Here is a 22,667-nt window from a genome sequence, read left to right as displayed (position 1 = left end):
CATCTTCATGGATGAACCGACATCAGGTCTTAATGCAAGAGCAGCAGCAATTGTCATGAGAACAGTGAGGAACACCGTTGGCACTGGACGAACACTGGTTTGCACAATCCACCAGCCAAGCATTGACATAGCTGGTGGATTGTGCAAACCACTGTCCGTCCAGTGTCAACTGCAAGACTTAAAAGAGGAGGCCAAGTGATATACTCTAGGAAATTGGGTCACAACTCACATAAAATGATTGAATACTTCGAGGTACAGATAGTTTTGCATGATGATGATTTCTTTTTCAGTGGGAGATTCATTTAAATAACTAAAATAAATATTGTTTATGTCTAATCTTATGTTCAATGCTACCAGGCGGTTCCTCGAGTGCCTAAAATCAAAGATAAGTACAACCCTGCAATGTGGATGCTTGAGGTTAGTTCAGTTGCTGCACAAGTACGCCTGAGTATGGAATTTGCTGACTACTACAAGACTTCAGATCTGTACAAGTAAGAAAAACATGTGTGCCTTGTGATATAAATAAAGACTCTCCTTTAGTGGTGAGAATAAAAAAGGAAGAAATTTACTATTTGCAATAAAAATTTATTAGGTGAACTGTAGAAACTGATTTTGTTAGAGAAAGGTACAGAACCCACCCTTTCTTACTTGCAGGATTGAGAAGATTTTGACATGGAGCCTTTTAGATTACAGAAAGAAAGCAAATTGTGCTGGTAGATAATGATGGTGAGAAGATAAAATTTATTTTATGGGGAGAGCAGTTTCACATATTGTGCTTCTACAGAAAATAGCAGATTGTGTTTCTTCTGATAAGATAACTTTTGCCAGCCATTATGTTGCTTGCAAGCAGAATACTTATTGATTTAGTTCTCTCACCACTGATTCTGCTATAATTCACAGCGAGTTATATTGTGTCAATCCTAACGTTAGTATATGCAACCTAATATGTTGAGTTTACTGCAACGAAAACAAAATAGAATTTAATATCTTTTTTATAACAAAAATAATATAAAATTGTATATTGTGTTACATTTCATATTATGTTTACTTCCTGTTAGCTATCTTATGCTTTTAGTCCATGGAGGCATGCAACATATGGAGAACCCGTTTCAAGAAAATAGTATCCCTCCATGTTTTCCACTCTCTTTTGGTGATTATTTTGCGATTCTGAAAATAAAGGGATACTGTTGAGAACACTTCGGATCCCCCTCCCTACACCACACATCATGCAGTTTGATACAAATTTTGATATATCTTTCATGTTTGGAGCCATATATTGTACAAATACCTCTTCAAGTCATTAGGTAGAGTTGGAGTTGGTCATCTATACAATTATTAAACAAGCAAACATATTCATCGTTAAGTGTACCCAGTCCACACCTGCACGACAGGTCACCGGATTAAAGAGGAAAAATTGGTATAATGTCTTGGTAAGTGCAGGATGACTTTTTAGGGAGCAAACGCAGCCTGCTGGTGATGAGTTTGGCATTGATTTTAGCTTTTGTTGATCTTCTAATTGTTCGGGGTAAATTTCTCACTGATTTTCTTATTACAACTCATTTACAGAAACGTGAGCCTGAAGACGATCCATATAAGGATATATCTGAGAGATATACGTACATGTCTACGAACTCATCTCCAATTTATATTTGAGGTATTCGATTTTTATTGTGTGTAGTAAAGATTAATTTGTCCATGTTTTTAGAACAATTTATCCATGATGTGTAAACATTGTTGGCATAAATTGATTATCAGCCTTATGTGTGACTTCCTCTAATAGAATTCCCCAGCCTTAAATCCAAAATCTGGAAGTGGACATATCAATCCCGTGCAACACAATCTTTGATAAATTAGCTTGTTTTCTGGTCCAAATATGATTTTTTTTAAAGTGCAGAAATAAACTAGACATGGTTAGTCTGAGGTATTCCTGCTTGTTTTTTCTTAGTTTCTATCTATTATTTTTTGTCTTTTGAGTTATGTTGATGTGAATGCAACTATTGGATGAAGTATATTTATGTGAACATTTAGGACCCATCTTTTGTGTGAATTATCTGAACACCCACCTATTATAGAAATCATCTGTGGCATGAGTATGTAGAAAAATGCATTGCCACTCTCTCCTGATAATGTTTTTTATATTTAGGGAGGAAATGGGTATAGTGCACTATATAAATCATGCTAATTGTCATTGTAGCAACTAATATTGAGCTTTCACATCTCGTGAGAACTTAATATTTAGTTCAAGCTCATAATGTACATTGTTATTACATATGGTTGGGAACTTAATTGGATATTCTTTTACATCTCGTGAGATCGTAAGAATAAATTTCCTTTGTGTTGTAACTTTTCAAAACCAATTAATTTGTGGATTATTAAGTTTTCTACATGCTCTGCTTACCATCTTTTGAAACAATTTCAGCCAAAATTCATGCTTTTCAGTACTCTATAAGACTATAACTTATTATACCACGAAGGGGTTTGCCCCTGTCTTATAACCTGTGCACACTATTTTTATTATTCAGGACACTCTATGCACATCGTGGTCTAAGAATTTCCAGAGTTATCCCATGTTCTTATCTTTAATGAATGATAAAATTTTCAGGTCATCAGCACAGCCAGGACATGTAATGTTATTCCGATTGTTCTTGACGCCATAAGGCCTATAACTCACAAACGCCTCATTGAGAAGGAGCTTGAGGGATTTGGCATCCGGTAAGTCTCTATGTTGATACCATCTTGAGCACTTGTTGTCCTTCTCTTCCACGGTTTAATTGTTTGTCAGCAACCTAAATGGTTTTGTTTAGCTTTGTTCTTGCGACTTCTGTAGTTAGGTTTAAGATTCAGTGAAATACATGTTTTCTTCAAACTACATCTGAATTGTAGATCTAAAGTTTCATGTGCATACATAAACTCCTACTCAATTTTGTACCATAGTGAGGTTCTTATCAGTTTTCTTTTTGAGAATGGTTAAGCTCACTTCATATGCATCATGATATTTGTCAGCCATTATTATTTTTCCAATATTGTTCATCATCTCCTTGCCGTCCCTTAACACCGGGCTTGAAGCTTGCCTGGACCGCCCTGTTGTCTCTCCCACTCTGTGTCTGCCCTGCGGTCGCACTAGGCCAAGACGAGGACGAAACCCCGGCTAACGTAGGAACGGGAGCAACAGTTTGTTCAGCACGGATCCATGATACTAGACTGATGCTTCCTCTATTCAATCGGTATTTTTTTAGTTCAGCGAATTTTCAAGGAGCCATTTGCATTCTCAACTGTAATACGTGGGAGATGGTTTTTTTAGTTCACCTGATCGAAAGATAAATGCAGTAATTTTCAGACTACATGATGCATGTTGTTGCACAAGATATAAGGGAGAAGTAATTGTACTTAAATTCAGATATCTTACGTCTTTGTCGCCCCCCATCTCCATCGTCCTCGACACCCACTATAATGGAATCGGTGATCCCCATGAGGCCACAAGGTTTCCCCATGTTGCTCCAAAAAACTTAAAATTTTCCTGTTGCACTGACCGTTTTGGCCTTCGTAGGGGTCCCTCATGTTAATATAATGCATCTTTTTAGGCTTATTTTCATTAGGCTTAAGTTTTTAATTTCTAGGATAGCTCATTACTTGTGTACGCTAGATATTCATTGTTTTTATCCCATATTAACTGGTTGGCAACCTAATGAATAAGAAAATTCATTTGATTACACGTGCGTTGCACGTGCACTGTTACTAGTAGTAGTAATATATTTTAGGAGTACGTGTTTTGGCCTAGCTACAAATTGTACTTCAATCTTTTGCATCTCGTCCAAACCAGCTCTCAACAGTCTTCGGGAAGAAGATTGATAATCCAGGCGCGTGTGTTTTGGGCATGTTTCGTTTATAAGCATGGTGTGGACAGTTTTAGTAGTTCGACTGGGTCTGTTTAGGGTAAACGGTCAAAAAACCCAACACAACGCACGGAAAACAAACGAATACTTATATGCTTTTCATTAGTTCCGGTTCATATTTAAGCTGGGATTGCAGTAAAACAGACATGAACAGACGGACGAGACTCGTGTCCTCGCCCGTCGGGGACACAAGCTTCCCCTTTTTCTCTCCTCGCATGTCGGTCGCGCCGTGAGCAAACCCTCCATCACAGCGTCGCTGCCCATTTTTCTCTACATTGCTCTTCGCCGCTACCCCGCCCGTCGCTCCACGAGCAGACCCTCCCCCATAGCATCGTCGTCCATTTTTCTCTACATTGCTCTTCGCCCCTTCCTCGCACGTCGCTTCCCGAGCAGACCCTTCCCACTAACGTCGTCGCCCATTTTTCTCTACATTGCTCTTCGCCCCTTCCTCGCCCGTCGCTCCCCGAGCAGACCCTCCCCCATAGCGTCGCCGCCCATTTTTCTCTACATTGACCTCCGCCCCTCCCCCTGTTCCTCGTAGCACAGCAGCCAGCTTGGTGCTCCTCTCGGTCCGGCGTGGGTGGCCAACCGGTAGATCTGCTGTGGCGGGAGTTGCCGCATTCTATCGGACGAATTTGCCGTATACGACCGCCGGTGACTGCGCCTTCCACTACTAGGGAAAACCCTAGTAGTAGCGTGGAAATATGCATAGTAGTAGGGCCGGGCCAAGCGCTACTGCTACCGCGCTACAGCTAAACACTAGTAGTAGCGCTGGTATGGGCAGCGCTAGTGGTAAGTAGTGTTAGCAATAGCGCTTTCCTGTCCAGCGCTACTGATAACTATAGTAGTAGCGCTTGCTCATAGAAAGCGTTGCTCCTAAGCCGCGCTACTGGTAAGTATTACCAGCGCTACTGCTAACTTTTACTGCTTTCACATATTTGCACCCTCTACGTATTTGTGATATATTTATACAGATTCTATACAATAGTTTCATCACCATCATATTAAACATACACTATTCTCACATATCATAGAAATACACTATTCTCACATATCATAGACATACAGTAGTGTGCAATAAATGATATCTTGGCCGTAAGACTTTGACTATTAAGACTTGCTCGCTTCTATACTGCGATCATATTCTCACACATCATATTCTACCTAGTACTTCTCTACTGCGATCCTTCACAATTTGCTCCAGTCTTTGACTATTAAGACTTGCTCGCTTCGAGAAAAGATGAATGCACTCGTGTGCAATAAAGGATATCTTGGTCGTAAGCGAACCATTATCATGCGTCCTTTAGACTCGATCCAACGAGGAACAACACTCATCGGGAGTCCCTGTTCAATACATAGATGTAACATACTTAGCAATCAAGTTTAGCTTAAAAACTAATGTATGCAAAAGATGCACTGAGGACAAATAGTAAACATCTTACCATCTTTCCTAAATAGATGTGACCATAGTTTAATACGCACACTAGTGGTCGCACATTTTGAGTACTGATATCTCGAAGTCCAGGAAAATAACATGTCTTGACAATATCAAGATCCTCAAGCCATGAAACATAATGACCTATCTCCTCGCAGTTTAGTTCAGCCCAGGAATAATAGTAGGTGATGTCTACCAAGCATTGGACATGTTTGCTTGAATGGAAATAAACTGTCAATACAAATTAGTTGTCAACTATTTTTAAATAAACAATATAAATTACTTAATAAATATGGTTGAGGAACTCACATAATGGTAGAACTGGAGGCGTCTGCACATCGACCCAGATGTTGATGTAGAACTAGAGGCAACTACCAGGAAACTTATATGACAGATCACTATTATTCAATATGCAACTGCAACATGGTGGACAGTCCCTCACCGATTTTTCGACCGTCGATGATGGTCGCTACTCCTACTTTCCCTAGTGCATAACAAATATCTAGCACAATGAGAAGGAGGAGAAGCGACCCCCACGACAACAATCGGCATTCTTCTTCTCTCATATATGGTGGACAGTCCCTCACCGATTTTTCGACTGTTGATGATGGTCACTACTCCTACGTCCCCTAGTGCATAACAAATATCTAGCACAAGGATAAGGAGGAGAAGCGACCCCCAAGACAACAGTCGGCATTCTTCTTCTCTCATATATGGTGGACACTCCCTCACCGATAAAACTATTTCTATTAAACACTTACTAAATAAACTATTTATATTAAACACTTACTAAAAACAGTACAAAACCACATTATACAATAACAGTAAAAAACAATTTAGGAGAGATGGAGGGAGGAGGAAGGAGGAGGAGGAATGAGGAGGGGGTGGGAGGAGGGAGGAGGGAGGAGAGAGGAGGGGGGAGGGCGGTGGGAGGAGGGAGGACGAGGAATGGGGAGGGGGTGGGAGGAGGGAGGAGAGAGGAGGGGGGAGGAGGGCTGCCGGTGGAGGGCTTGGCCGGAGGAGGAGGGAGGAGGGAGGAGGAGGAATGAGGATGGGTTGGAGGAGGGAGGAGAGAGGAGGAGGGGGAGGAGGGTTGCCGGTGGAGGGCTTGGCGGAGGAGGAGGGAGGCATGAGGAGGGAGGGGTGCGGAGGGCGGCGGGCGACGGGAACGGCGGCGACGGCAGACGACGGGGGGTGCAGGGGAGAGTGAGAGTGGAGAGGGAATTAGGAGGGACGACCGGTTGGATAAGTTGGAGAAGATAGACTTAGCAGTAGTGCTCGTTACACGCGAGCGCTACTGCTATTAAACTTAATAGTAGCGCTTTACACAAGCGCGCGCTGCTATTAATGGTACCGTCGGTGGCCTCGTTGGGCCTCCTTTAACAGTAGCCCTCCAAATATATCCAGCGCTACTGCTACGGATCCTAGTAGTAGCGCTTTATGTTTCCAGCGCTACTGCTAAGTAGCAGCAGCGCGTGCTACATTCCAGCGCTACTACTAGGCTCCTACCTATAAGCTTTTTCCTACTAGTGTTCCCATGGATTAACTTGGTCCCTGACCACACAGCATGGGCACCGCCTCGGCACGGCATGCAGGTGTTGAGTCCTACTACAACCGCTCGGATCTATCCCATCGTCGGTTCACCGGCAAAGCCATGACCTGTCGTCGCCCTGGCTCGGCGTTGCCCCAGAGGCTTGGCGGCTCACCATTGCCACTCATAAAGTGCGATGATTGCCCATGTAAGGTTGTATGTCGCGTCTCTACGACGCTGGAACATCCCTAATGGATGTTCGTCAAGTGCAAAAATGATGGGTACGTGCCTCTATTGGTTTAGTTTTCCTCTAGGCTTTGACGAAATTTCGATAGGGTATTTCCTCAAATTTGTGTGTAGGAGGGATGCAAGTTTTGGTATTAGGAAGAAGAATACATGGACATTTCGATCGCACACAATTGGCTAGATGTCCCTACACTTCTAGTTAGAACTGAAGCTAGAGCCGAGACTAAAGAAGAGACCAAACAGAAAGCAACCTCTGCTGCTTTAGAATCGAAGAAGAAATAAATTGTCAAGCTCAAAAATCTCCAAATCAACAATGAAGATATTAGTCCAACTAATGGTACCAGTTATGAAAGTTGAACATCTTTTAAAATGTCTAACTATGATTCTTGTTTTCTTTGGTCTTGTTTTCGTAGCGAAGAATTGGTGAATGTATGTATTCTTTATGAAATAAAAAAGTATCAATGCCAACAAAAAATAGGGGAAACACCCGGTCGTGTTGGACGAGATGCATCTTCGCGTTTGGCGGACGGCCAACGCATCCACAAAACAGATCCGATGCCGCCCCATTGTCGTACCCAAACGGACGGAATCTGGACAAAACGGATTTCCGCTTGGGGTTATGCGTTGGAGTTGGCCTAATCATGTCACCAAATGTGGCAACCAACAAAGATAGTCCCGCATGCCACAACAACAACACATGAATTTGTGAGTGTACCCCTTCGCTCATATCATGTGGCCTTATGGTCACGAAGATGCGGTGGATGCCGATATTTGCCGAAGGAAGGGCTTCGTCTTTAGGCGTTTTTTCTGGTTTGGGACAGGTATGTGTCCTGTACAGGAAGACGAGACAACGACGGCTTGTTGAAGATGGGATGAGGTCCATCCATTGTAGCCCCCCGTTTCGGTGGTGCTTCTAGCATTGTCAGAAGTCATGTTGAGGTTTGTCCTCGATGAATCTCACGTGATTCGATCGGCGTTTATCTTCGATGGATCTGGTTCGTTTGTCTATGACTGTGTGTTTACATGATAGACCCTTTTGATTTGCGCTTCTCTTTATCGACGGCGATTGGTGTTCTATGCGCTGATCATCACGAGGACTTTCATACTTCTAATTAATGTTCCTTGACATTTGTAATGTACTACGTACTACTCCCTCCGTTCCTAAATATAAGTCTTTTGGCAGATTTCATTAGGGGTCTACATACGAAACAAAATGAGTGAATATTGTTGGGGAACGTTGCATGGGAAACAAAAAAAATCCTACGCACACGAAGACCTATCATGGTGATGTTCATCTACGAGAGGGAGATCAGATCCACATACCCTTGTAGATCGCTAAGCGGGAAGCGTTAAGAAACGCAGTTGATGTAGTGGTACAACTTCGTGATTCAAATCACCGTCGTCCCACGAACCGTTCTGATCTAGCGTCGAACGGACGACACCTCCACGTTCATCACACGTACAGCTCGATGACGATCTCCGCCTTCTTGATCCAGCAAGAGAGACGGGGAAGTGGACGAGTTCTCCGGCAGCGTGACGGCGCGCCGGTGATGGTGACGATCTATTCCTGTAGGGCTTCGCCCGAGCTCCGCAGAAAACTGATCTAGAGGAAGTACTATGAAGTAGAGGTTTGAGTTGCACGTGGCAAAGTTGTGTCTCAAAAACCCTAAAACCTATATATATATAGGAGGAGGGGAGGGGCTAGCCTTGAGGCTTAAGAGAGCCCCAAGGGCGCCGGCCGAGAGAGGAGGAGGAGGACTCCAACTCCAATTCGGTTTGGAGGAGGAGGAGTCCCCTCCTTCCTTCCCACCTCCCTCTTTTTTTCCTTTGGTATTATTTCTCCTAGCCGACATAGCCCACTTTGTATCGCCTCACCAGCCCACTAAGGGCTGGTGCGCCACCCTTGGGCTATTATGCTCACTACCGGGTGGATGGGCCCCTCCTTGTAAAAACCCGGAACCCATTCCTCACTTCCGGTACACTGCCGGTAATGTGTGAAATCTTTCCGGAGACCAAATGAAACAATCCTATATATAAATCTTCGTTTTCGGACCATTCCAGAAACACTCGTGATGTGCATGATCTCATCCCGGACTCGGAACAACCTTCGGTCACCAACACCTATAACTCAACTATACTGAAACGTCACCGAACCTTAAGTGTGCAGACCATGCGGGTTCGAGAACTATGCAGATGCTACTACGACAATAGACCTTCCCTGGTAATGGCGCCAGGAATCCTGCTGCCGCAGCTACGCCTATAGGGATTTCCTTGGCAAATATGCAAAGGATTTTCCCGCGGCCTTGGAGCCTTGCGTTGGTGTTCCCTTAAAGAGGAAAGGGTGATGTAGCACAGCGGCGGTAAGTATTTCCCTCAGTTTTGAGAACCAAGGTATCAATCCAGTAGGAGGAGAACGTCAAGTCACAAGTACATGCACAAATACAAAGAGCTTGCACCCAACGCTATGAAGGGGTTGTCAATCCCTTATAGATTGTTTGCAAAGTGAGAACTGAAAGCAAAGAGTAAACAAAGCAAAGTAAAAGTGAAAGTGCAAACGATAGTTGTGAATAGACCCGGGGGCCGTAGTGTTCACTAGTGGCTTCTTTCATGAAAGCAAGTAGACGGTGGGTGAACGAATTACTGTCGAGCAATCGATAGAACCGCGCAAAGTCGTGACATTATCTAAGGCAATGATTATATCTATAGGCATCACGTCCAAAACAAGTAGATCGATACTTTCGTCATCTACTACTATTACTCCACACGTCGACCGCTATCCAGCATGAATCTAGTGTATTAACTCCAAAATAACAGAGTAACGCCTTAAGCAAGATGACATGATGTAGATGGACAATCTCATATCTACGATAAAAGCCCATCTTGTTACCCTTGATGGCAACAACACGATGCGTGCCTTGCTGCCCCTTCTGTCACTGGGAAAGGTCACCACACGGTATGAACCCAAAACCAAGCACTTCTCCCATTGCAAGAATCATAGATCTAGTTGGCCAATCCAAACCCAAGACTCAGAGAGACTTACAAGGATATCAAATCATGCATATAAGAAATCAGCAAAGACTCAAATATAATTCATAGATAATTTGATCACAAATCCACAATTCATCGGATCTCGACAAACACACCGCCAAAGAGGATTACATCGGATAGATCTCCATGAAGATCATGGAGAACTTTGTATTGAAGATCCAAGAGAGAGAAGAAGCCATCTAGGTACTAACTACGGACCCGTAGGTCTGAAGTGGACTACTCCCGAGTCATTGGAGAGGCGATGATGTTGATGTAGAAGCCCTCCAACTCCAAAGTCCCCTCCGGCAGGGCACCGGGAAGGGTCTCCAGATGAGATCTCGCGGAAACGGAAGCTTGCGGCGGCGGAAAAGTGTTTTCGTGGATGCCGTGATTTTTTCTGGATTTCTAGGGAATTTATAGGCCAAAGAGCTAGGGCAGGGGAGCGCCAGGGAGGCCACAAGCTTGGTTACCGCGGGCCCCCTGGCCGCGACAATAGGGCTTGTGGGCTCCGTGTGGGCCCCCTGCCTTGGCCCTCATGTCTCGTGATCTTCTTCCATTCTGAAAAAAATCATTTCGGGGATTTTATTCCGTTTGGACTCCATTCCAAAATCGGATCAGAAAAGAGTCAAAAACACAGAAAAACAGAAACTGACACTTGGCACTGGATTAATAAGTTAATCCCAAAAAATATATAAAAGGTAAACAAAACATCCAAAGTTAACAAGATAACAAAATGAAACCATCGAAAATTATAGATACGTTTGAGACGTATCAGCAGACATGACCTGAGACACTCCCCGGTCAATATCCAACAATGGGATCTAGATGTCCATATTGGATCCTACATATTCTATGAAGATCTTATCGGTTGAACCTTTGTGCCAAGGATTCATAAAATCCCGTATACCATTCCATTTGTCCTTCGGTATGTTAGTTGCCTGAGATTTGATCGTCGGTATCCCTATACCTATTTCAATCTCGTTACCGGCAAATCTCTTTACTCGTTCCCTAATACAAGATCCCGTGACTAACACATTAGCCACATTGCTTGGAAGGCTTATATGTGATGTTGTATTACCGAGTGGGCCCCGAGATAACTCTCCATCACACAGAGTGACAAATCTCAGTCTTAATCCATGCTAACTCAATGGACACTTTCGGAGATACTTGTAGAGCACCTTTATAGTCGTCCAGTAACGTTGCGACGTTTGATACACACAAGGTATTTCTCCGGTGCCATTGAGTTACATGATCTCATAGTCATAGAAATAAATACTTGACGTGCAGAAAACAGTAGCAACAAAATGACACGATCACATGCAACGTTCATAGTTTGGGTCTTGTCCATCACAACATTCTCCTAATGATGTGATTGAGTCATCAAGTGACAACACTTGCATATGGTCAGAAAAACCTTAACCATCCTTGATCAACTGGCTAGTCAACTAGAGGCTTACTAGGAACATTGTTTTGTCTATATATCCACACATGTATATATGCTTTCATTAATACAATTATAGCATGAATAATAAACGATTATCTTGAAACAGGAAATATAATAATAACTATTTTATCATTGGGGAACGTTGCATGGGAAACAAAGAAATTGCTACGCACACGAAGACCTATCATGGTGATGTTCATCTACGAGAGGGAGATCGGATCCACATACCCTTATAGATCGCTAAGCGGAAAGCGTTAAGAAACACGGTTGGTACGCTGATCATCACGAGGACTTTCATACTTCTAATTGATGTTCCTTGACATTTGTAATGTACTACGTACTACTCCCCTCCGTTCCTAAATATAAGGGCATGTTTGGTTCCAAATAAGTCATCAATTTATAAGTTGAAAAGTGCAAAAAGTGACTTAATTTGCCAAACAAATCCAACTTATAAGTCACCCCAACTTATAAGTTATAAGTTGCTCCACCCCAACTTAAAACTTATAAGTCACCTACTTTTGTATGGTCAGGTGATTTATAAGTGAGATGACAACCAAACAGACGTGACTTATAAGTTACTGGTTTTAAGTCACCTGACTTATTGAAATCAAACAGACCCTAAGTCTTTTAGCATATTTAATTAGGGGTCTACATACGAAATAAAAATAAATGAATATATATACTTTAAAATATGTCTATATACATCCGTATGTTGTTCACTAGTGAAATATATAGAAAGATTTATATTTAGAAACGGAGGAAATAGCGTACATGAAAAGTGTGAGAGCATGGTTAATAATACAGGCAACAATCGGCTATAAGAAGTTGCAATGTTATATAGAGTCAACCTAATAGTCGACATGTGTACTACTTTAGTAGTAGTTGGCCCACCTTACAATCTCACAAAGTGTTTTGGTTCTCGTGTTGCAGCTGGCTACTCACCAAGAGCCCGCTTCTCTTCTCTCTCCTCAAACTAAGCAAAAATATAATATTCTAATCCTCATAGCTTGCTTATGTCACCTTATTGTACTTGCTCTGAGCAGGTGCAGCCGGTGCGGTGGCACAGGGCCTCCGGCTGCTAGGAGCCCCATCCACGCACGTATATGTATGCGTATTAACCTGGAAAATTGTACATAGAGTCGGCCTAATTATAAAAAAATGGCTATTGTAGAGTTGCCTAGAAAAATGCCATCGCTAGAGAGATAAATCACCGCGTCCTGGTCCCCTCCCTCGTCGCTTAATCTTGTCTCGCGCTCCTCGTTCTTCCCCGCCCCTTTAATCACTGCACGCTGGTAATGGGTGCTACTCCCCCGTTCAGTTTTCTAGCCATTTTGAATTAATAAAAGGAGGATGAAATCCTAATTTGTTGAACCCCTCCTTGATCTCCAAAAGTCAGTAGAATCCCTCCTATATTCCCCTCTTAGGTCAGTGTATTTTTGTTCATCTGATTCGATTCGATTCATTATCCTTTTTTTTTATGTAGATAAAAGGTGGAAGATGAGATCTTAATATCAAATACAAGGGAAACAATGCATTGGCGGCAGCGGAAGCCTGGAGGGTAGGCGGCGGCCCTCCGACTCTGAAGCCGATTGAGTTTTACGAGCCTGTTTGGGACTGCTCTGCTTCAGAAAATTCAGCTTCGCTCTAGAAAACGTAAGTCAAACGGGGTAGCTCCACGATATACCGCTCCGCAAAAAAACTAGAATCTGGGGTCCAACTCCTTGTTTTTTGTGAAGCTCCCTAGGAGGTGGTCCATAGAATTATAGAAGCTGGAGTTGAAAAAAAATTACCCACCACTGCCACCAGTAAGTGGATACCACTTCGTTTCTTACCTCTCATCCAATCAAATAGATCCTTTTCACCAAATTTACCATCCGTGAAGCTGGAGCTAAATGAGAGCCAAACATTCTCTTGAAATGGTTGCAACTCCTATATGAAACTGCTCTAAAGTGAATTTGATGAAACAGAGCTGATTTTGATGAAGTGAAGCAGTCCCAAACAGGCCCTTAATAATGCCACGTTTTAGTTCTTGTACTGTGTGTTTTTGGTTGCATGTTAAGATGTCATCAAAAAACTGTATGTTTGGTCATGAAATGAATTTTTTTTTAAAAATTGTTTGTATATAAGTTGTTATTAGATATATAAAAGGGAAAAGCTAACCATCAGCCGGCGGATTATAATGGCCGCATCAGCCACCTCCCCCGTAAGACACGCGTTCAAGTGACTATGCGGTTCTGCAACAAAGACTATGTTTCTGAAACATATGCGATGTTGCAGTGGTCTACTATAGATTTATGTTCTCACCATCCGGCTGCCGCCAGCCGCCCATGCCGCCCATGAACGTTGCAAAAAAATTCCGCAACTTGACCTTTGTTGTAAAAATTCCTGAAACATGACCTTTGTTGCAAAAAATTCTATCGTAAAAGTACCTATGTTGCAGAAAGACGAAGAAAAATAATCCTGCAACAAGCAAATTGTTTCTGTAACTCGACCGTTGTTTTAGGAATTAACGGGTCCAAAGTTTATTTCTTGCAACAAAGCGAAAGTTTCTGCAACTCAGCCATCGTTTCAGGAATTATGGGGTGCCTGACCGGAACAGATCCGACGTCACGTGTAGATCGGACGGCCCCTTCAAGTGGTGGATGCTTAATAAACATCCATCGGTGGATGCGTAGCAGGCCCCTATATAAAAATACCTTTATTTATAACTATTCGTTTATAGGTGGTCTTTTTTTTTTTTTGGTCCTGCACCGGCCCCTGACATCTCTAGGCCGGCCCGGAGCCTGAGTGAGGTAGATGACCCTGCTGCAATCTAGAGCTAGGCTGCGGTTAGCTTTTACCTCAGCTGACGGGCTACTCCAAGGCAGAGGCCGCTGTTTCCTCCGAACTGACCTCGGAATTACTAGTATTTTCTCTTTCTCTTTAGCCTTGACCAATACCCTTTCCCGCACTGCTCACCCGCCGCGATCAGTCTAGGCCCACTGGAAGGGGACACAGGTCACACGGAAGGCGTGCATGCTGCCGCCGCGGCGTGAACAGAAAGGCGCCACCCGCGCCTTCCATTTCCTCCTCCTTCTTCTTCCAAGGAATCACTTTCGCATGCATGCGCCACATTACCACCATCATCATCATCCTATAGTTATCTCGCGTGTATGTGCTATTAGAGCATCTACACGTGAACCTTGCAAATTCGACCTCCCTAACGTCCGCGGACACTCACCGGTCACGTCTTAAATTTTCCTCTCCACATCCAACTCTCTCATGTTTCATCTCTCATATCCATACAAAAGCATGCATAATATATCATACGTATTAACTAGTGTACTAGGTTTCTTCCCCGTCGGAGATGGCCTGCGCTGGAGCCTTAGCCCCCTGTGTCGCCTCCACAGCTGCCCGCGTCGCTCGCGCATCCTCCATCTAACGCCTCGCCACCGCAACCGACTCGGAGCGGATGGAGTTGAGGATGGCCAACTGCTCCGACGACAGATCGATGACCGCCGAAGCCTCCTCCTCCTCCTCCGGCTCCTGCGACGATGCCTCCTCCTCTGGCGCCCGTGGCTCCTCCCCTCCTTGAAATACACCTCCAGTTCTAGAGGTAGCACCGCTTTCCTTCGGATCGGGACCTGCTGAAGGAGGAAGAGGTTGTCCTGGATCGTGTAATGCTGGAGGCGTGGTGGAATGGCCGACGGGCACGTAGAGGGAAATGCTCGGGTGACAACGGAGAAAGGAAGGAGGCGGATGTGCTAGGGCTAGGGAACGTCGAGCGGCTTAAATAGCCGGACCCGACCCCGGAGCGGCGCCACGGGCGTTCACACCACGCCGACAGTCGAGGCGCCCGTTGGACCATCGGGTTTCCTGGCGAGTCCGCGTGACGCCAACCCGTCAATCCGACGTGGCGACGCGTGTCCAAGCTCCCCCATATACGCTCCATATTTGAGGTGAAAGTGAGGGTGACAGTCAGCCCAGGCGTTTGAGGCCGGTTTGAGAGGCCCATCCGAGTCGAAATTTTATGAACGGACAGTGACCGGGACGACACGTACGTTTTTTTAACGATGGTTTAAGGGGCCTGGCTATAGATGCAACATATTCTTCACATCATTTTTCCACGGGCTCTTGTGTTGTGTGCCGCCATTGATTTTGATTTCTCTTTCTTGGCCTCCACGTATATAAAACGCCCAGACTTTCTTGCTTGCTCTTGGCAGCGGCGGTCTATGATCGATCGACCGCTTGACTTGTCCCCGGTCGACCGGGCATGCAGCAAAGGAACCGTCTCTTCTCCGCGGACAACCATCCATCCATCGTTTTGAAACTTCTCTCCGCGTCCAGATTCTCCTCTCTTAGTTTCCATGACATTTTCCTCTGCGTCGTAAAGCTTGGACAGCAATGAATGTATTTTAGCTGGCTCGTAGGACGGCGATAGTGACTGACTGGCCGGTGCCTCTTGTGCACAAGTCTTCGAATAATACTCTGCAGACAAAAGCATGGTCTAGGAGCCACATTCGTCGAAACGTCGCACATCACCCACAGCCTGGACGCCGGCCACGAGCCACGACTATACGTCGGAGTGCTACCAAAGGCTTCCCTGCTGAACACTTTTGGCCGTGGCCGGCAATAGGAACGGCAAGATATCACGCCAGCTCCACGCACGACCCATCCTGTCCGGTCCGTCTGTTTGCAGTAAAAGTAACAAACAGTTTGGCCCAGCGCGAGACGGCCTAGATCCATCTTGTTCGTTTTGTGTCCGGCATTATTCATTTCGAACGCAAACTTACGCGGGATATGGGTTGCGGTGGACATCAAACGGACGCGCGCTCCTCCACGTCGTGGACGCGTGGCAGACGGCCACCTACCTCCCACCCGCCCACATCAATACGCACGACCGGCCGGGCCCGCCTGTCATCCGCCCAGGAAACGGTCGCGGTCCTTCTTAAATGAGAAAGCCGTGGACTGGTCGTCCACAGTTTTCATTGCCACCCCGTGGCCTCCTCGAAACCCGATAGCCGCGAACACTAGCCTCCTCCTCGAACTCGTCGGGCGCCGCAGCCATGGGCCTGTGGAACTACGACCGCAAGAGCACCCACGACCGTGAGGCTGGCTCCTCGTCGGGACGCCGCCGCGGCTCCGTGAAGGAGGAGGCCGCATCACCAGCGCACCAGGCCAACGCTCCTTCACCATCGCTCCTAGGCCCGTCGGCCATCGCGACCGGCAGTATCTCAGCGTTGAGGTATGCCTACGCTACTGGGAGACGAGGACGCCGGTCCCGTGGAGCGATGTCCACCTCCCCAACGCGTGGCGTGTCTCCGCCGACCGCGTCCCTATCCCGCCGGTGCCGACAAGCGGTCGTGCGCGCCGCGAGGAGATCGAGCGCCGTCGCCGCCTCCTCCCCGACGACCTCTACTATGACCCAAGGTACGCCGCCGACTCCACCCACTGGGACACCTGGCTCAGGGACGAGCACGACGTGCGGCGTGCCTCCTACTTCGCCGGGACGGTCGCGGGGCCGCGGCGGGCACGGGAGGTGCACGGGCGTACACGGGTGCGCGGCCTCACGCCCACGCCGTCGCCTTCCCCGTCTCCGTCACCACCTCCACCTCCTCCTATGACGGAGGAGGAGGAAGCCCGACTCATGCAGTGCGTCATGGAGTACTCCATGATGACGCATGATCAGCGCCAATGGTCGGGCCTGGACCGTGCCATGGCCCTCTCTGCGGTCGGCGACGTCGCCATCCCCGAGCTGATGGAGGAGGAGGAGTTGGCCGCGTTCCCTCCGGAACTGCTGGGCGCGTCGTGGGACTGGTCGTGCACCACGCCGGAGAAGGCGCAGGCAGTGGGGGCCGTGAACTGGTGCCCCACGCCGCCGGGTCACCGGAGCGGGAGGCCTCGCCACGGGAGGAGGTACTGCAGGCCAGCTTCCAGCACGCCCCCGCGCACCAGGGACCGTCGGCCTACCTCTGGGCGCTGCCGCCCTACGTCGACCTCGTCAGCGACTGCGACGATGACGACACCGGTGTCCAGTGAAAATCTGCAGAAATCCGCCTTTCCTTTCGGTTTTCCACGTCTGAGCCCTCGCCATCCCATACTCATGCTCTACTTCCTCACCGCCGGTTCCGATCTGTTGGCCAAGATGTCGTCCAGACCCTCCCCGATCGTCGCAGAAGAGGCTACGTCTGCCTTGTCCGTTGGCGCCCCTTCCTCGGCTTCGTCCTTGGAATCTTGAGAATATCGCGTGGAGGAACCGGCACCGCCAGCAGGGAGAGAGAGAAGTAGATGCGGCGTCGGAGGGAATGGAACGGGACATGGAGGGGCAACTACCTCCTCCCCAAGCTGCGTGTGGAACCCCGCACCCATCCATCCATCTAATGACAAGGACTGCACCAACGGGTGTGGTTGGGACAAAGGAGGATCCAACGGCAGAAGGGGCATTTCTAGAATTTCCATCAATGCAAATGCCGGCAATGGGCGTGTGTCACTCTTTGTAGCTCGTTTGGATGTGGATAAGCAGGGACACCGGTAACGCTCTGGGTGCCCACAACATGTTCGACGGAATGACACAACAAGACTCGGTATGTTCAATTGCTCTTCTTCGCTCAAATTTTCTTATAGTATGTTCAATGTTGGATGCGTAAAAAGAGAGGATGAAATGGGACCGGAAGAGGGAAGATAGAAAGCTATAAATTAAAAAAAACTAGATCGAGTTGGAGAAGTAAGAGGCGACGATCAAATGGGAGCTCGAAAAGACGGACATTTTTGAAGAGATTGAGCTTGAGAATGAGAGGTTACAACTCGCATGGGACGTTCAGGACTTAAAGATCATGCTGGCAGACGGAATTCTCTTGGATGAGCATGTAAATAAGTATATTGCTAGGGAGGAGGAGGAGAAGAAGATCAACCAACATAGGGAGTATGAGGAGTCATCCGTCATGCTCGAGCATTGATTTTCATTTTGGCATTGTCCGGATTATTGAACTTTGATTTATTTTGCTTTTTTTTCCAAACAGTTGTATTCAATCAATTTGTATCGTACGCTTGACATGTCTGAACTGTATGGATATGAGATTTCGTTTCTAAGATATGCAAATATAGGACAGTTCAGACGAGGGGCTGTCCACGAGCATGTCCGCGCCCGTAGAGCGGGTTCATTTTTTACCAAGTACTACGGTTGTAGAGTACTCATTTTTACTCATTTTAGTCAGAGGAATACTTGTCAGAGGAATGAATGTATGTAGATGCATTTTAGTTCTAGATACATCTATTTTTACTCATTTTTGCGACAAATAATTCCGGTATTCTTTGAGCAAGGAATATGCCCCGACAAAGCAGGCGGCGGAAGCATATTTTTCATTTTCAGAGCTTGGGATTTTGCCAATCCCAAGGAGAGGGGACCTTCCTGGCTGCTTCCTCCACACTCGCTTCCATCCGTCCACGTCGCCAAGCACCCTATCCTTCCCTTCAAACCCGTCCTCTTTTCCACACTGCCCACCGGGCCCCACCTTCCTAAGGCCCACCCGAAGGGGACACACGAAAGGCGTGCGGGGGCATGGTGTTGCCGCCGCGGCGTGAACAGAAAGGCGCCTTCCATTTCCTTCTTCTTCTTCCGAGGAATGACTTTGGCATCCACGCGCCACATTATCATCATCAATTCATCGTAGTCAGATGGCAGGGCGTTGGCCTTTTTTCCCTTCCTTGTTTCGTTTCTTGGAGGTGCCAGGGGTTGCCTGAATGTCCGATGGTTTTTCTCTTCTTCTTTTTTTTCTTTTGAAATATCTTGCAGCTTTTGTCTGAGAACATCAACCGTTGTAAATGGAGAGAAATACAGCATATGTTTACTTTCTTTGAGTTGAGAGAAGGATCTTTTCAGCATGGTCGATGTGCTGGTGTGTGCGCTACGTGCCAATGTCGGTAAAATGAACAAATTTAACCTCTTTGCTGAATGAATTCACAGACTGAACCTAGTTCAAAACAAATTCACTGAGTTGACCCTTTTGTGTGACGCCCGACGCATAGGCGCCACACTACACTGTGTGACGCCTGAGCCTTGGGCGTTGCACATCCTGCAGTGTGACGCCGAGCACTTAGGCGTCACACATGCACTTATGCATTATGCAGCCCGCGGCCGAATCCAGACGGCCGGTCGGCCGGCGGTCAGTCGAAGCTGCGGCCGCGCCATGCGGAGCTGAGCAGGACGCGGCCGAAGCTGGCGCCCTCCATGCGCGTCGCCCTGCTGGCCCTCGCCACCTCGCCGACGGCCACGCCCATGCCTGCCTCGCCGTTCTCCGCCTCCTTCGTGCCCGCCATGCACGCTACGGGAAGGATCGACGGGTGCAGCGGCTCGCGGCGTCTGCTCGCAAGGACGCGCGAGCACTTGCCATGGCCATGCTGCACATGCGCGCGCCGGAAGCGCCAGGCCGGGGGCCCGACTATTTGGATGGCATCCCTGACGACCTCGTGCTGTCAATCTTCTCCAAGCTTGCCGCGTCCGGGACCTCCCCGTCCGACCTGCTCTCCGTCTACCTAACGTACGCCCCCGCGCGCCTCCGCGTTTGGTTCAACTGCTTGAACTCATGCCGCTTTGTAGGAGTATGTATGGATGGTTGGTTGGCTGAACTTGTTTGTGCGTGCCTTTAACGTTTTAGGTGCAAGCGGCTCAACGGCCTTGGGCAGCAGGATATGGTGTTCGCCAAGGCCTCGCCGGCGTCGCTCGCGGCCTGGTCGGAGCCCGTGCAGCGGTTTCTGAAGCGCTGCGCCGACGCCGGCAACCTCGAGGCCTGCTACATTCTCGGCATGGTAAGAGTCGATCACCAAATCCAGTTGACTTGATCGTTTGGCTTGACATCCGTGCATGCATGCATGGCCGGAGTTTCAGGGATGGAGTGCTGACGAGCGCCGTGCGTTTTTGCAGATCCGTTTCTATTGCCTTGGCAGCCGGAGCGGCGGCCCGGCCCTGCTCGCGAAGGCGGCAGTCGGCGGGCACCCGGCCGCGCTCTACTCGCTCGCTGTAATCCAGTTCAACGGGAGCGGGGGTGCCAAGTCTGACCGCGACCTGCGCGCCGGTGCTTCCTTGTGGCCGCTGGCTTCGGGCTTTGGGAGGTGGAATGCATGTATGGCGCCTAAGTGCTTGGCGTCACATGTGCAACGTCCCAGGCTTAGGCGTCACACAGCCGGTGTGGGCCCTGCAGCGCCAGCGTGGCCCTTTTGTGCGACGTCCAAGGCTTAGGCGTCATACAGTGTAGTGTGACGCCTACGCGTCGGGTGCCACACAGAAGGGTTAGCTCGGTGAATTTTTTTTGAACGGTGAATTCATTTAACATAGAGGTTAAATTTGTCAATTTTGCCGCCAATGTCAAACCAGTTCTTTTTCTCTATAGAATAATATAATGCCACCTTGTGCAAACAATACCACAGAGAGTGATAGAGAGACTTTGCTGGCCTCTGCTAGATCGTCGTTGTCGAGGCCTGAATGGACTGCGACGTCGAGCCCCGGCCCGGTGGCCTTCACGTTTGACTCGTCTGCTGCAGCCACACGAGTACACACCGAGCCGGGTCGAAACATATGCTTCACATCCTCTTCCACGGGCTCTTGTGTTGTGTTGTGTGCCGCCATTGATTTCGATTTTTCTTTCTTGGCCTCCACACAACGCACAGGCTTGAGGCTTCTCGTCCGTTCGTGGTATGGCGAGGCAGAATTGACTGGCTGATGGCGAGGCAGAGGCAGAGGCAGAGGACCCCCGGTGGCTGGACTTTGAAGCCGTGACGCTGGCTTCTGATTGTTACCGCCACTTATTACGTTGATCGTGCGGTCTATGATCGATCGCTTGACTTGTCCCCGGTCGACCTGGCAATACGAAAGAATCGTCTCTATTTCATGCACAACCATGCATCGTTTCGAAACTTCTCCTCACGTCTAAATTATCCTTTTTCTTTTTCCCCTTAATTAGGCCTTCTTTGGTTTGGAGAAATCTAATAGGAATTTTATAGGATAAGATTTTTATAGAAAAAAATCCAATTAGATAGAGAATCCTATTTTTATGAAGGAATTCTTCCTATCCTTCGTATTTCATTGGAAAGTAAACATTTAAACTCAATGAAAAACTGCATCCCCTTTTTTTTTATGATTTTACCATTTCTATTATTTTTCTACCCTATGAACCAAAGGAGGCCTTAAGAGCAGCTATAACCAGGACATGCAAATCCGGACCCTCAACCGGACGCATACTGACCAGGAACACGTCAAATCATATCGTCCACATCCATGTATCTCATATCCGGTCTCTCATATCCATACCAAAATGCAACATAGATAAAAAAAATATGGATCAACCCACAAACACATAATCGAACAGAGGAATGCACATTTCGATCACCAAAAGATCACCGCCGGTTGCCCAAAAGGTCACCACACTTCACATAATTCACATAACGACGGACAAATTTAAACTAGATTACTAAAAACTTGAAAATGAAGACGGATACGACGGACATTCACCACTTCCTCGCCGGCTCTTTGCACTTCCAGTCGTCGGTGCAGTTGTAGGAGTCGACGAATGGTGAGTAATCGTCTGAGTCGTCCGATGAGGAGCCATAGTCGTCATCGTTGTCGTCGGAGAGGATGACAAGTCATTTTAGCCGTCGGACCTCCTAGTCCTGCTACCGTTTGAGCGCGAGCCGAGCCACCTCGACCGCTACCTCCACCTCCTCGCGCTCGGATTGCTCAATGGCAATCCGAAGCGCATTGGCATTATTTCGGCGGAGCCGTCGCGCATCTGTCTCCGCGGTCGTAAGCGACCGGCTGTAGACCCATTCGAGGAGCCGCACATCCTCATCGGGCTCCGCCTCCATCCCACGGCGGCGGTGCACGGATTGCTCCGCCTCCCTCCCCTTTTCCGATGCCGCTCGCGGCGGACGGTGCGCGCCTTTGATTCCGGCGTGCATGTCCGGCCTGGCAGAAGGCCACAAGCACCCACCGCTGTCCCCATGCGGGGAGCAGGAGACGATGTAGGGGAGGCGCGGATTGCGCAGGCCGCCTGTCGAAGTTGCACACGGGCCGGTAGGGGCCAGTACCGGCGGGGAAGCGGCGAGGCTGCAGATCCAAAG

The 22,667-nt window shown here is 47.5% G+C and overlaps 1 protein-coding gene across 1 annotated transcript; it reads left to right on the top strand.

Annotated features, from left to right (window-relative positions):
- The first annotated feature begins 19,943 nt into the window (after positions 1-19,943).
- Positions 19,944-21,327, top strand: LOC123395614 (F-box protein At1g67340-like). The gene is made up of 4 exons (XM_045090641.1): positions 19,944-20,092; positions 20,210-20,360; positions 20,476-20,663; positions 21,219-21,327. Exons 1-4 carry the CDS (start codon positions 19,944-19,946, stop codon positions 21,325-21,327), a joined length of 597 nt encoding a protein of 198 aa, XP_044946576.1.
- The last annotated feature ends 1,340 nt before the right edge of the window (positions 21,328-22,667 follow it).

The sequence above is a fragment of the Hordeum vulgare genome, chromosome 1H (assembly GCF_904849725.1).
Source record: "Hordeum vulgare subsp. vulgare chromosome 1H, MorexV3_pseudomolecules_assembly, whole genome shotgun sequence".
NCBI classification, from domain to species: Eukaryota; Viridiplantae; Streptophyta; class Magnoliopsida; order Poales; family Poaceae; genus Hordeum; species Hordeum vulgare.
Note: the sequence above shows the minus strand (reverse complement) of the source record. Positions and strands in the feature narration are given on the sequence as shown.

Excerpts from the sequence above, each read along its gene's own strand:
- LOC123395614 (XM_045090641.1), top strand. The coding sequence starts at position 19,944 with ATGGCCATGCTGCACATGCGCGCGCCGGAAGCGCCAGGCCGGGGGCCC. Across the intron at positions 20,093-20,209 it reads CTGCTCTCCGTCTACCTAAC|GTGCAAGCGGCTCAACGGCC; the intron begins GTACGCCCCCGC and ends TTAACGTTTTAG. Across the intron at positions 20,361-20,475 it reads CCTGCTACATTCTCGGCATG|ATCCGTTTCTATTGCCTTGG; the intron begins GTAAGAGTCGAT and ends GCGTTTTTGCAG.